This window comes from Anser anser (assembly GCF_964211835.1).
Source record: "Anser anser genome assembly, chromosome: 5".
Lineage (NCBI taxonomy): Eukaryota > Metazoa > Chordata > Aves > Anseriformes > Anatidae > Anser > Anser anser.
The window spans coordinates 62,735,120-62,750,244 of NC_139725.1; the positions used below are offsets into that span (position 1 = coordinate 62,735,120).

Below are 15,125 nucleotides of genomic sequence, written 5' to 3' on the forward strand. Positions count from 1 at the left end.
ACACCTGGAAGCCAACAAGAGTTTCTGCATGAAGCTGGGCACTCAGACTGAATCCTCCCCAATTTCCCTCTCCTTGCTGACCAGTAAGAGAGCCACGTGTAGGACAGTGCAGAATAACCAAACAACCCCAGGTGACACCAGCAGCACTCCTACTAAATGTGAGGTCGTACTGCCAACTGTACAACGTGATAGAGGTGTCTCCTTTACAAGACTAGGCTTTGTACCCATACTAGTCACAGACAGGAGGCAAATTCAGAACCAAAAACACGTGTGGCAACACCAGAAAGAAAAAAAAAATGACACAAGGCAAGGGCTGGTTCAGCCCACCTTACCATCTTTTTGCCTACAGGTGTTTTGCAAACAGCTGTAAGACTTCTTCTGCTGGCATTCTGCACTGATAAACCCTACCTTCAGCAAGGCGTGTTGGCTCAGGCTCAGTGCCACGCTCCATTCACGCAGCCTGGAGCACAGGGAAAGAAGGCTGCATCTTCCCAAAGCATCAAGCTGATGTGTGCTATCACTACTAACGAACAAGAATTAAGCAAGTTAAAGGGCAGCATTAATTCGATAATCAATGAGTATAAAGCAGCCATAATTTAGTTTGAACTGGATAATAAAAAGTTCCTGACTTCTTAGGAAAAATCTGTTCTCAAGCAACCTTGTAATCACAGTTGAAGAACAGCCTGCTGTTAAGATGGAGCATGAAATAGCTTCAACAAGATGCTGCTTTCAGCAACAAAACAAAACAAAAAAAAATCTTAATAGCCTAGAAAGTCATTCCTAGTTTTACAGGCACATTTTTAAGTAGAGCCAAGTGGACTTTCATAGCATCTACTCATTTATAAATTCCAGTTGAAAATGGAAACTATGAACCCCTGGTTGTGCCAAGGGGGAAAAGGAGCAGTTATTTGGCTCTACACGGGAAGTGCATCAGTCAGAGGCAACAAAGCCTTACATTCATCATACTTGTTTACTCGGAGTAAACAGTCTGTTTTCCCTATTTAAAAAAAAAAAAATAAATAGTCTTCTACATGTGACCTACTGCCTGTACATGCCAGAGGGATTACAGCTTAACTTCCCAAATGCACCCAGTTTCCTCTTTTTTTTTTTCTCCCTCCACAACAAGCATGAAACTCACAGATGTTTGATGCTCCGATTTGCTTCAACTTACATAGATCTTAACTTCCCGAGTTTGAGATTCCTGCTCTCCGATTTTACATCGGGATCAGGATGCTGTGAATGCAGCCAACAGCTGAACACAGATCTGCACTCCTACAAGTCTGAGAAAGTCAGAAGTACTCCAAGGAATAGCTTGGATATTCACAGAGAGCCGACTCGGATGTGTTTTCTTTCTCAGTGTAAATGAAGCAGAACCTTTGCTCTACCCAGCCTTCATACACAAGCTTTCATTGAAAAAAATCCACCAATCTTTCCTCATATATAACCTCTCCTGCTATTTTTTCCTACCCCGCAGTTAATGTTCTATTCAGACACAATATTTCTGGTGTTTGATTAATCTACCCACAAGCTCTGAGCTGGCACTGATCACATTCTCAATATGTAGCACCTAAGATCTAACAGAATAGAAGCTTAAAGGTGTCCAAGAAACCACCATCAATATCAAATACCCCCCCACACACATGTATATGCATCAGTTTCTCCAGAACAGCAGCCTTCCAGCTATGACTGTTGAAGCAAATGATTCCCTGGGAGAATCATGACCTTGAACACATTTAACGGGTGGCTACTATACTTTACTATACTGTCCTTTAAATGAAGCCTGAAGTACATTTTAAAAATAAGCTTCAAAAGTTAAAATAAGGTTCAAAAGCAGAACCCCGGGTACCTAAGCAGTTCCACTAATATATATACACAGCACTGCGAAGAAAATTACAGAATCACGAAACAAAGCCTTGGGCTCGCATCCAGCAGCAAATCCATGCAAGTGCAGCGTAAGCCCCGAGCACAGCACCGCAGCCAGGACCAGCCCTGCCTCTGCCTTCACCGTAAGCAGAAGGAGACGGACACCAAGGACGAGCAGAGAGCACACTGCTCCTGCATCCGACAGCATTGCTGGCACCTCGCAGCAGCTTCTCTCGCTCTGCAGGTCGGGAAGATTAACAAAAGGAGTTCTAAGAAAAGCCAAACAGATAATTTAACAACTGGAAACGTACTTGAAAGTAGGAAACACTTAAAGAACTTTATTTAGCTCATCAAGAAGGTAGTGATTAAGGAGGAACTCTGATCAGTCAGAAAAAGGCTGTGCGAGAAAGAGGAGTCTAAAAATGAAGGTCCCTTCACATTAACACAAAGGCACGTTTCAAGTCTAAATTGCTCAAAGTACGAAGCAGTCCATCAATCAGGACAACTTCCCAAAGGTTATCATCGATTTATCACTGTAAACATAGATCAGAATTTTAGTTTTGAAAAAGGTTAACCTGAAGCAGAGCTGCAGCCTGTTTGTCCAAGGATATCCAATGGTCCACACCAAACGAAGCTGCAGAACAACTCACAGCAGCTCTCTGGGCAACACAGTCAGCAAGTTCACTCATTCATTTACTGTAATGGCTGCCCGTGGAAAAGTTATATGTAAAATGTTGACAAGGATTTCAAAGTGACCACCGTAGCAAGACTGAGTGGCAGCCCTTATTCTTGTTTAGCAAGATAAAGTAAGATTGGATACTGCAAAATCCATGAAGTCTATAAGAAAGTTTTCCTCAACGTTCTGCACTTCCTTGCTAACGAATAGCCAACAGGAGCGTTTGGTAGTAAGAAATATTACACCTGCATGCACATACCTATCAGAAACCCCTAGAACTGGTGGCAGGACACCAAACGCAGCTCACGTAATGTCAGGGCCCAAATCTTTCATTGCGAGAGAACTCGGCCACTAAGACGTGCGGTTGGTGCTCCTCATTCAGCTGACACCACTAACCACACCGCTTGTCTGAGAAGTCACAGCTGCTCACCGACACCATGAAACACTGGAGAACCCTACAAAAGGTGCACGCACGGCCTAAGGTACGTGCTTACATAGTCCCAAGCCAGACGTCTCACAGCAGCACCCACCAACCCCATCAGTGAACGCTGTGCCCCCACTGCCAGAGCCAGGCAACCACAGCCACGGGCCTCAGGACAGGCACCTTGAGGGGGCTGCTTGGTTTTGTCCAGCCCAGAGCCGAACCTTGACCCGTTCTGAGTCCCTGACCAGGCACACCAAACAATCCCCTAACACCACGACACCCTGCGTTCAGCATCTCCTTCCCAAATCCCCCAGCCCCACGTCCCAACAAACACATAATGGAATATTACTTCAAAGGGACTTCAAATAATGCTCTAAGAAAAAGAGACTACAAGTGTTTCTACTTCACCAAGAAATCCACAGCCTTTTGTGAACAGATGATGCTACGAGCAGATGTACACAGCCAGATGATCTCTTCTTTACCAGCCATCTTGACCTGCCCAGCTTGATTTATACAAACTGGGTTCGTCCGCGACAGCATTGATTATGTAAACCTCAGCAAAACCTTAACCAAACACGAACTGCCACAGCACTTACAGAAAGCACGTCACGGGCTACCGGGAGAAATGATTAGAAGCACCCTCGCTGCAGCGACCAACTGCAGACACCTTTGCCTTTACCCTCCGCAACGCACAGACAGGATCACAACCACCACGAGACAACGTGGTCGCGGTGGGAGACCCACCCGGGGACACCTTCCCCTTGACGTTTATGCCAAGCATCGAAGCATCCTACTTCAATATTAAAGGCAGAGTAGGTTCAGAAGATGAAGGGAAAGTTTTATCATCTTAAAAACAGAGCTCTCAGCAGTTTGCCAGGTCGGTCAACTTCTTTGTTCATCATCATTTCCCCCCCCCCAGCGTAAAGGTCTTACAGCTCAAGAAGTTATTCATCAGCATCACAACCAATGCCTTTTTTTTTTTTTTTAAACACTCCAAGGTATCAAAACAACTTTTTTTTTTTTTTGGTCAAATTAGCTGTGAGGTCGTCCCATCAATTTAAATCAAGCAGTTACGACAAGAGCTGCAATGCTAGGCTTTTGCAGTTGAGGGGTCTCGGCCTCACTTTGACGAGCAGAGCAGATTTATACTGCCTTATCTACACTGAACTCCAGATTGGAAGATTTTGAAATACAAAACAGGTATTTATATATATTTTTTTAAATGCTACAGAACAGATGCTTAAGCTGTTCCAAGAATTCCCAGCCACAAATGTTGAGTCACCAAAGAAAAAAAAAAAAAAAACGAACAAGTCTGTCTTATTTATGGCGCTACCGATCGCATTTAAAACATCCGATTGGAAACGTGGCAATCAACCCCGAAAGTGCGAAACGGCCCTTAACACACCCATCCAAGTGTAATTACCGACGTTCCTGCGCTCCCTGGATCGTCCCCGTCACGTCCACCTCTTCCTACATCACCTCCACGGAGCGCACCACGTCAGTGCACCGTGCCAGCCGGTGCCTTACCGCGTCCCGTTGCAGGCTACGCAGACGGACCGACCACAGACACACTCAGCTGCCAGCTCGCAGGCTTCCTACTACAACGACGAGAAGATTTGTGCGCTTTTTCTTTTTAGTACGTGTAATACCCAGGCAATGTAACCTCGGTAGCTTTACGGAACAGCTGACAGGCAAATAACAACTACGCTCGGCGATAGGAAGTTTATTTAAATTTTATTGGCGTGTTTCAACACACTGCAGCGAAGATCAAGACCTTGGGCAGCACCGATAAGCCGAGATCGATGCATTTCCATATGAAAGGAAAAAAAAAAAAGCACGCCGCACTTCGCTATGGTGAGACCGGAGCCAAAACATTTCATACTTCTGTACTTTCAACGGCGCCTAAAAATAGTAAAGCAACAGAAAGGAAAACGCTTCCAGCTGCGCACGAAAAGCCTCTGCAGCACAACACCAATCTACGCGCCCCGATGTAATGACAGATATGTAATTACAGATTCAACGTTACACCGTGACTTTATGGTTGGCGGCGGCGTTGCCCAGCTGAGGGTACCCTCCATTTTCACAATTATTACGGCGAGATCGTTCCTTTATCGGATTTAGCTTGACGCAGACGTCCTTCCCCAGTCAAGTTACTTAAATTTGAGCCTTTGGAGCGCCGGGCGTTGCAGGTCCTTGCTGGCAGCTGCATGTTGCTCCCCGGTACCTGTATCCTGACCCTACACCCCCGCGAGGAGCGTTCAGCATCCCCCAAGGGAGGAAGGCGCGGGGCTGGCCGCACGCCTCCCAGCCCCCTGCCACCCCAGCAGCCGCTCCGCAGAGGCGAGCCCAGCTCGGGAGGGCACCCCTCGAGCACAACGACGACCACAAAAAAAAAAAAAAAAAAAAAAAAGCCCGAACGGCCAAAAAATTTAGGGTTTTCCGTGACCTCCCAGCGGCTCCGGCACGGGTCCTGGGGGAGGCCGAACAAGGCTTCGCACGGGGCGCCCCGGCAGGAAACCTCAGCATTTCCATTCCCCCGACCCCAAAACCACCTTCCCTGACCCCAAAACCATCTCCCCCTGTCCCCAAAAACAGCCCCCCCCCCCCCGAACCCAAAAACATCCCTCCTCCCAAAAACCACCACCCCCCCCCCAACCCCAAAACCAACCCCCCCCCCCCATCATCCCGCACGGAGACCGGCGAAGGGAAAAAGGGAAAAATAAATAAATAAATAAATAAAATTTTAAAAATAATTAAGAAAAAGGGGGGGGGTGAAGCGGCCGCGGGACGAGGATGATGAGGGAGGGATGAAGAAGCACGGGCTGCCCCCAGCCCCCCCCCGCCCCCTCCGCAGCTCACCCCAGCACCACCAGCTCCCCGTACTTGACGGGCTCCTTGTTGGGGGCGCAGTGCTCCTCCTGGCTGGGGGAGAACATGGGGGCGCCGCGAGGTCTCGCCCCCTTCTTCCTCCCCTTCCTCCTCCTCCTCCTCGCTCCCCCTCCCGCCGGGGCCGGTCCCAGCCCGCTCTGCGCCCGCGGCCGCCCGGCGACGGCCACTACACCCCGGGAGGGGGGGGGGGGGGGCGGGGGGAGCGGGAGGAGCGCCCGCGGGGCGTACCAAGTGCGGGTGAGTGGGAGGGGCGAAGCGGCCGGCTGCTCGCCGCCCGCTGAGGGGGCGGGGTTTGAAGGAGGCGCTGGTCCCCGTCCTCCCCCCCCCCAGCCGGGAGCGGTGGTGGTACGGGCGGTGTGTGTTATGTAAACATAGAGTAAAGGGGATGGGGCTGCTCTTAAAGGGGCCGCGCACTGAGGGGGGGGGGGGGTTAGATCCCCTCTGATCCGAGGATCCCCCCGTGGGACTCGATCCCCTCAGGGACAGGATCCCTCACAACCAAAGCCCCCAGATCACCAGATCCATAGGTCCCAGCCCCAGGCACCTCAGGCCGTCCCGTCGCTGCCCTCAGGTCTCTCAGCGAGCAGGCCGGCCGTGCTCCCATGTCGCGCCATCACCAGGCCTTGTGCAGCACAGAACTGGGCTAAAAAGGCACCGGGAACCAAAAAAAAAAAACACCTAAATTTTCTGTAGTGACACCCAAGGGCTCGCCACCCTGCGCTGCTCACCAAGCAGTCCCCACACACAGCCATCGTTCAGTTCCCTTCAGTTCCCAACCAAGGAGAAAACCCACAAGATTAGCCCCAAAACGATGCCTGTGGAGGATGGGAATTCCCACCGGCCCTAAATCGAGGTCTCCGCACCCCGTTTGAGAACAAAGAGAAGTAATTGCAGCGGCCGCGATGCCGCTTGTGGCTGAGCTGATCCCTGGGCTGGGATCACCCGTGGGTGTGGATCCCCCATGGGTTGGGATCCCCCCTGGGTGCAGATCCCCTGTGATCCCAGGATCCCCCATGGGCCAGGATCCCCTCAGGGACAGGATCCTGCACAGCCCACAGCCCCAGACCACCAGATCCATAGGTCCCAGCCCCAGGCACCTAGGCCGTCGCGTCACTGCCCTCAGGTCCCTCAGCGAGCAGGCCGGCCATGCTCCCATGTCGCGCCATCACCAGGCCTTGTGAGCACAAAACAGGACCAAAAAGGCAGCAGGGTGCAAAAAAAAAACCCTAAATTTTCTGTAGTGACACCCAAGGGCTCGCCACCCTGCGCTGCTCACCAAGCAGCCCCCACGCACGCCCACCGTTCGCTTTCCTTCAGTTCCCAACCAAGGAGAAAACCCACAAGATTAGCCCCAAAACGATGCCCGTGGAGGATGGGAATTCCCACCGGCCCTAAATCGAGGTCTCCGCACCCCGTTTGAGGACAAAGAGAAGTAATTTCAATGGCCTCGATGCTGCTTGTGGCCCTCGTTGGAAATCTTCCCTGGCCGGAGCCATGGCTGGGGAGCGAGCCCAGCTCCTCCTGCCGGGAGCTTTCCCCTGGCTGAAATTGTATTTAGCTATTAATTTTCCTGGTAATGCTATTTTTCTGCCATTTCTGGTGAAGAGGTGAAATGGAAAAATCCAGCCAATCTTGCAGGGCTGCAGGATGGAGATCTTCCCAGGGGCTGTGCGAAGAAGACAAGGTTTTATTAAAGACAGAGAGCTGAATTATTACAGATTTATCTTCTTTATTGCCCTAACAAAATAGAAAAGAAAGCCGGGCCGTAAGTCACTGTCAAAGAAAACAAATACAGCTTGGAAAACAGTGTGAAAAACAATCCTCCTGGCTGCATCCTCTTCAAGTCCTTCCCTTTCTCCCCCCGAACGCAAGACCTTCGTGTTAGCTTTGCTTTCACGAGGCATAAACAAACTGAAATTGTCTTCCAAGGAGCGCTCCGAAACAGTTTCAGACTTCCTGTAAGCCCAAAGTCCCACTGTCCAGCTGGATTTACAGCATTTTCTGCTGCCCCCTTGCCCCCCATCCCCTACGGGGATAGAGGATGAGGAAGGACCTTGAAGATCTGTTTTTGCCTGTTTCCTTCTTTCTCATTTTCTTACATTGTGCGCTCTTTGGAGAAGAGGCCAAAATGGACAGAGCCTTGCACAGAGAGGTTCGTGAGTGCTATCGCAACACGATGAATGAAGAAAATAGACCGGTTTGCATTGCTGCAAAAAAAGAAAAGACAACTGCAGGGCTGAGAAAAAGAGCTGAGCAGGCTTCAGGGAGGTGTATTCGGTGGGATAGCCCCTGGGCTCTGGGTTAATGCAGGTTTTTTTCCCTTGGAAATGCGACTGTCTGTTGTTTTGACAGTGACTTACGATGCAGCGAGGGGTGAGCGGCAGTAACAGCCTCTTCGTTTGGCAGTCCCACGTTGGTTATTTTAGGCTGAAAAATGGAGAGCGGAGGCGCAGCCCCAGCCCCACAAGTTGTTAAAGGGCCTTTCTTCCTAAAGAGCTGTTTTTCTCATTGCAGCTCCCAAGGACCTACTGCTCCCAGCACTGGAAACCTGCTTTTAATTTTCTAATGAGAGCAACAAGGTGGAGACAGGGGCAGGGAGCTGCTTTGCCATACACTGCACGACTCCATGTCCTGCACCAACACCAGCACCAGCACTTCCTACAGCTCCAAAAATTCCTTTTTGCCACTGTAGCAAACAAACCGTAGCTGGCATTTTTCCCCAAATCCATTGAAATAATGGAGAAATGTACCTCCAGCTGCATTCAATTATTTTTAAGCTCGAATTGTCTTGTGCTCTCGCATTAGGGATGGCTCCACGTAGCTTCTCGGGGCAGCTTTTTAGGGAGCATCCCCTGAAGTAAGAATTGCTGATGACTTTGAGCCCCTTCCTTGCGAGAGGCAGCTCGTTCCCGGCTTTATTGCGAGCAGCTGCTTGGCCAGGGCAGCAGCTTGCAGGAGGGCTATCCAGCAAAGCCAGGAGAGCATTAAAATCAGTGTCCGAAAAAATCCTAGACACGGTGAAATAGTGCGTGCCCGTTTGTTTTTAAAATGTAGTAAAAAGTTATTTTAAATACAGGAAGATTAATAAGGCTCTAATTCAGCAAAGTACTTACAGATGTGCTGGACTCGGAGTAAGTAGTTCAGTGCTTTCATGAATCGGGGCTTAGGGAACGAGCTTGAAATATAAAGTATTGAAAGACATCAATAGCCCTCCCACCATACGTGTGGCTCACGTTGCACGTGAACCTCCTTGGATTAGGGATCGGCTCTGGCAATAAACAGGGGCACAGGTTTCCATCACCAGCCCAGTGCTCCTGCAGGGCCAGGTCTGTGTTCAGCCTTTGGGGCGATGGCTGGTAAGAATGTGCTGCTGGGCTTAGCACAGCACCAGGACCCTTCCAGTTCTCTGCTTTGCACGCGGGGTTTGGTGCCCAAGCCAGACTGAAGCAGATTTGCATTTCTTTACAATATTTGAGAAGACATTTGTATGCTTTGGACCTGGTAACGTCTTAATTGCCCGCTTGGTTTTAATTTACAGTAGCACCTAAGATTTAGAAAGGGCAATGACATCAAAAATAAAATGGAAGAGCTGAAAGGATAGAATGATTTCAAGTATCATGGTGGCACCTTAAGAATGTGTTACAGGCTCGTGCCTAACACATAACTCTTTAGTAAAGACCCTAAAGGGTTTTTAAAAAGCAGAGTAGCTAAGCAGAGTGAAGAAGGCTGTTAGGAGGCCAAAAGGCAGTCATCAAAAGGCTACATCTAAATGAGGAAGAGGGAATACAGCATAAACACTGGTGAATACAAAACCACAATCAGACAAGAAAAAATGATGTTACAGAACGATTTGCCAAAGGCATAGAAATGCGCAGAAAAATACATCAGGGACAGGCTGGGGACAGCCCACAGTGCAAGGGTGAAAGAAATAGAGATAAAAAGGGATAAAACCACGGTGGCTCAGCTCAGTGAAGCCTCTGCATTGGGACAGGGTCTGGAGGCTCCCAGAACAAAGCTGTCTTGGTCAGGGCTGGGGCTGGGGAACTCCTTAAATACCACTGTCAGCAGCAGAGATTTTAAAATAAACAGGTTAATTGAGAGCGGAGCAGATTGCTGGGGTGAGATGTCACTGGCCCAAGGGTTGTAAAGACATTCAGGTATGACAGGGCTGAATTATGAACAGCGTTTGTCTCCAGCAGATGGGAAACACCAAATTTGACATCATGAGCAAGCTTGAGAGCTGTGATCCACTCGGTCTGGCTTCTGTACTGGAAAATCTGTAGGAAATGCAATAAAGAGCAGGTAAATGTGGATACTTTGGGATGCAATTAATAAACCTGAGAAGGCAACAGGGGCTTTTGCAGAAAGAAGTCAAAGTTTGTAACCCATTCATACCCTCTGAAGCAGCCAAAAAACATGATCACATACCTGCACTTCACGAGAGTTTTGCCACCTAAGGGCTGTGAAAGAAATAAAAGCAGCATGAGATAAGAAAGAAAGTGCTTCATGGAGTAGCAGCAGGAGAAACCAAAGGCTTGGAGTTCTCCTTTTCACGGTGGGGAGAGGTTACTGCCGGGACACCGTGGTGTTGTTCTGGGACCTTGGCCGGGCAGCTTGCTTCTAATGGAAATGTTTGCTGAGAAGCCAAAAATTTTAAGCTGACTGCAAAGAGTTATAGGAGGACCTAGCAAGAAAACGTCCAAGTAAAGTACGTAGAGAAGATGACCTTAGCCATATCTACCTAATGACTGGCTCTAATTGAGCTATTATCATTCAGCAAAGACACTCTGAGATTTTAGTCACTATAGGTCCTTCTCTTGCAACATTAGCACAGAGATCAACAGAAGTCTCAAAGACAAGTAAAATGTGCCAAGGAGCTCCTAGACTTAAACGTGTCTGTCTTTTCCAACAGCGTGGGTTATTCCGAGAAAATCTGCGACGCCCCTGGCTGGGTGGTCCCCATCCCTTCCCCTATGGGGTAGAGCCAAGGGCATTGCTCTGCCCCGTGCCCCAGCAGCTCACCCGTGCAGTTCCTCTCCTGAGGGGCTAGCTAAGGGGGAATAAACACACTTTGTATGAATCTGCCCGAATCAGAAGCACCAGCAACCCAGCTGTCAGCATCGCCTCTCGATATGGGACTGCCTGCAGCCTCGGAGCTGAGTACCCTCTCATATCACCACGTCCCCTTTGTGGGATGCTCTCTCCCACCCCAGTTGCTCACCCATGAATGGACTTTCCAAGATGTTGCCCTTTTTCCTCTTAACATCCTCTCTGTTCAACAGTTAACACTAAGACAGCGATGATGGGAGGTAGGAAACGGGGACAGTTTCCCTTGAACCCAATTTATGATAAATTCTGCTACTCCAACCTTCGTCCCAGCAGACAAAGCTGGTGAGACCAGTTCCCAGGCTTGGACCACACTATCCTAGTGCAAAAACTATCCCCAGCAATAACACTTCCCCCTGGGAAGGCCCGGAGAGGAGCTCCTGCAGCAGATGGCTGGGTCCACATCCACAAAGAGACATTCAGCCAGCCCATAAATCAACCAGACCTCATCCATCGGACTTAATGTGAATGCCCAAATCGCTGCAGGGGGGAGAGGAGCTTCTCTTTTCCAGTGGAAAAGCTGGGATGCAACGGGAGCTCCGCTATGCCAGCACGTTGAACGTCAGACCCCAAACTTTCACAGTTTGCAGCCGCTGAAGGATTTTACCCAGCAGCAATTTGGGAACACCCACAAAGCCACTTAAAATCGAGCACCATTTGCACGTATTTCCACGACAGAGAATGAAATGCGTTTTAGAAATTATTGCGTATTAGAAAGGAGAGAGGGTCCCCTGGCTGCCGTTCAGGCAGCGGATCACCAGCACGTTGCAGCAGCAGCCTCCGGCGCGATGCCACGCGCTGCTCCCCAGCAGGGAGCAGCTCCCAAAGCCCCGTGCCCATGGGGTCCTGCTCGTCCTGCAGGACCGCGCCGTCTTTGTCTCACTTAAACATGCACCTGATTTTACAAGGAAAGGAAAGCACCATTTTGCTGAGGTCCGTAGGATCTGCGGTTAATAGCTACTCTGAAGTTCAGACTTCTCCAGCAGCAAGAACTCACAGTTAATCAGTTTTCTCCTCTGCATCTGCTTAGGGTGAAGAGGGGCTGGGTCATAGCAGAATATGTTAAAAGCAGCATTTGGTCTGCAAAGTATATACATCAGTGAAGTCCTGTAACCACCTCCTAGCATCTGACATTCTTTTCATTACTATAATTTACTAAGTGAGTGCATTGCCAGGTGCTCCTGGCAGGCATCCAGGCTGCCTTCAGCCAGGCAATGGATAAACTCACACACACACAAAAAAAAAAAAACACAACGCTGAAACCCCCGAAACCTTGAAATCTAAGCGTGAGGAAAGAAAGAAAAACAAACAAAACCCCAGCGAAACCAAACAACAGATGGGCACAGATGTCAGGAAGATGTAGCAAAAGGAACAATGTCCTGCAACATCCTGTTAAGGCACTGTGCGAGGGCAGCCCCCCAGCACTGCCTTCCTCCTGGCCGTGGGAGCGTTTGCAGTTATCGATGGTCGCTTCTCCTACACCTGCACGCTGTGGGCAATTATGAAGTCGTTAGCTCTGTAAGCTGAAAGGATCAGCATCGTCGGGATCAGCTGAGACGCCGGTTGGGTTGTCATTATTACGGGCACTTTAGCAGATGGATGGCCGAAACTGTATTTCTCAGCAATAAGGTAATGACTGAGAAATGCAATTCTGGTAGCCCCCTGATTGCTGCTGGCTTTTCGCTGGCATCATTAGGAGATGAAGATGCCTCGTACCTCATCAGATAATGCCTTTCCTTAACAAAGGAGTGGAGTTATTTTGGAAGAGGGTGAGAGCCCCTCACCTTTCGGGCCAGGAAAAAGGCATGGCCGTAAGCTGCGCTGCTGAGATTTACTAGCGACGTTAAACTGGGGGAGATTTTGTATGGGAACACGAGAAGAAGCTCTGAAAAGACCATGAGATATTTTTTTTTTTGACTGTGAGAGACACAGGATGAATGAAAAAGCCTTTGAGCTGAAAGAAAATCAACACGGATTCATTGCTAAGTGTTAGTGGCCATAGATATAGCATACGTCCAACCAAAGCAATGAAAAATACATTATTGAAGGGATAGAAAGAACAGGCAGCCGCTTGCTAATAAAAATTACCTTTTGGAATGAAGGACTCCCTGTTTCAGATATTTTAGTCAAAAATAAGGCTGCTGGTCATTTTTTCATGCAAGAGAAAGCACCTGTATCCATCCCATCTGGACAGCGAGGACCCACGGAGCTGGTGGCAAACCCTCACCGACCTCACGGGGAAGGATGGGGTACTACCAAAGGGTGAAACCCCCACCAGGCAGCACCCACAGCCCCCTGCCCAGCTGATTATTTGGCAAAAACACCTCAAACGTGCCCTAGGGAAAACACACGTGTGCCATTCTCCTCTCTGCGAGCTGTAAAACCCATTGCAGGGGAGGTGCTGGAGCCGACGGTAGGAACACGCTGGCATCTTTATTAGGAAGAGCAGGACGTGACAGCCCTGCGTGAGCTACTTGGTGCTGCGTTCGTGTGATTTTGGGAACAGATGGGAGCGGGGCCACGGGAAGCCTCCTCGCCCAGGAGCTGGCCCCATGTGCAACCTGCGTGGCCGGACCCGCGGCTCCCCCATCTGCAGCAGCCAAAACCTGGGTGAGCTGCCAGCCCCCCGCCTGCAAACCTTTACGCTTGCCACACGCAGCCCATCGATAACTTCAGGGTGTGAACGGAGCATATGGAGGCTGGAGCGAGCGGAACAAAGGCAGAAGCCGCGGGCGATTTCCAGGATCAGGAACAGAAAGAGTCCCTCACTATGCAGAGGTCACGGGCTGAGCACGGCGAGACATTTAAATATTTCAGCGCGTGCTGGATCCTCTCCGAAATGTCTGTGTGTGTGTATGTGCGTGCAGGCAGGCGCTCCTCTGAGTCGCAGCAGTGTCTGGGGTCAGATAAGGGAGCACGGAACAAGCGCAGATGTCCCTGCTTGGCACCACGTGAGAACTTTAAAGCATCCCGGGGGCTTGGGGCATCTTTTCTCCCCGTGCTTACTGTGCTGATGCCTTGAGCCCTGGTACACTGCACAGTTTCCAGCACAAAGCTGAGATAAATGCTTCTGCCTCCCAAAATCCACATGGGCTCTGTGCGTACCACCCGCAGAGGATGGGTGCTGCAGGGTGTCACCTCCACCGCGGCCACCCCGTCGCCTCCCCTGTGCCCGTGGGACACGGCTGGCACAGGCAGGGTGAAGGAGAAAATGTTGTACACTTTTGCCTCCTCCTCCTCCTGCTCTTCCTTCTCCTCTTCGTGAATGTGCAGCAGTGAGAGGGGACATTGTCAGGCAGCCCGTGGGAAGCACAAAGCGGTGGCTGTGCCGACCTCCTTATAAAAATTCAAGGCTGTCCTCATTTTTCCTGGAGGTTTCGGTGTTCTCGCACACACACGTATCTTTGTTGTTCCCCCACCCCAACGCTGCCTTGTCCGAAAGCCTCCGGAGCCAGACCAGCCCCACCGCCCACCCAGAAAATAGCAAATTTTGATATACACAATCGAAGCGAGGACAATTAGGGAGAAATTCTGAACATTCCTTCCTGGAGAAAAACCTTACTGCTGCTTACAGCGATGCTACCAGTTCAGAACTTTAGCTGGGAGCGCTGGCAACTCAGTTTTTCCACCAGTCCATCCCTTGAAGCCTCTCCTTGCTGTGAGCACTGCAAAGGGTGAGATTCTGGGTTTCCCAGGAAACTACTTAACGTGTGTGATTTGGAGATTTTCATTTAAATACATAATCCATGGCCATGAGGTCCCTTGGCTGGAGTCCGTGACTTTTAACAAGGATTAATGATGTGGGAGCCTTCATCCAGATGCCCCAAAAGAGGTTCAGACCCGCTCGTGTGCCCTCTTAAACCTTCAAATCCCTTTTGCTTTTCTCTTTCCAGCCCTATGCTGATTTTTTCCCCCTTTCAGACATTTAAACTAGAGGTTTACACAGGTATACGCAGCTTTTTAAAGATCCCTTGATTTAGCAGCCCAGCAGCTTGTACAAACCCCTGCAAGGCGCAGCTGCGTGGCGAGGACGGGCACCCACGGGCGCTGTTGGTAAATATGGGCTGTGCAGGGGCCGTGCAGGGCTTTTCCCTTAGCCACAAGCAGGATTAAGGCTGAGGAGCTCCTTCCTGCCAAAAAACAGGGAGAATAATCCTGTCATAAGCT

The 15,125-nt window shown here is 49.9% G+C and overlaps 1 protein-coding gene and 1 long non-coding RNA gene across 3 annotated transcripts in view; both read right to left on the reverse strand.

Annotated features, from left to right (window-relative positions):
* PELI2 (pellino E3 ubiquitin protein ligase family member 2) overlaps positions 1-6,033 on the reverse strand; it is a 76,783-nt gene extending 70,750 nt beyond the window's left edge. The window contains exon 1 of one of the 2 annotated variants that reach the window (XM_083837824.1): positions 5,847-6,033. In XM_083837824.1, coding sequence (XP_083693950.1) covers positions 5,847-5,899 — 53 coding nt within the window. In that variant the 5' untranslated portion in view covers positions 5,900-6,033. Of the gene's footprint in view, positions 1-5,822 lie in introns of both variants that reach the window. The other variant, XM_083837823.1, reaches the window with a different exon arrangement.
* A 1,844-nt stretch (positions 6,034-7,877) lies between these two features.
* LOC310899724 lies at positions 7,878-12,390 on the reverse strand. Its single transcript, XR_014584599.1, has 3 exons — positions 11,956-12,390; positions 10,281-10,312; positions 7,878-10,129 (listed from the first exon to the last, which is right to left on the reverse strand). It is a non-coding gene; the product is annotated as an uncharacterized lncRNA (long non-coding RNA).
* Positions 12,391-15,125: the final 2,735 nt, after the last annotated feature.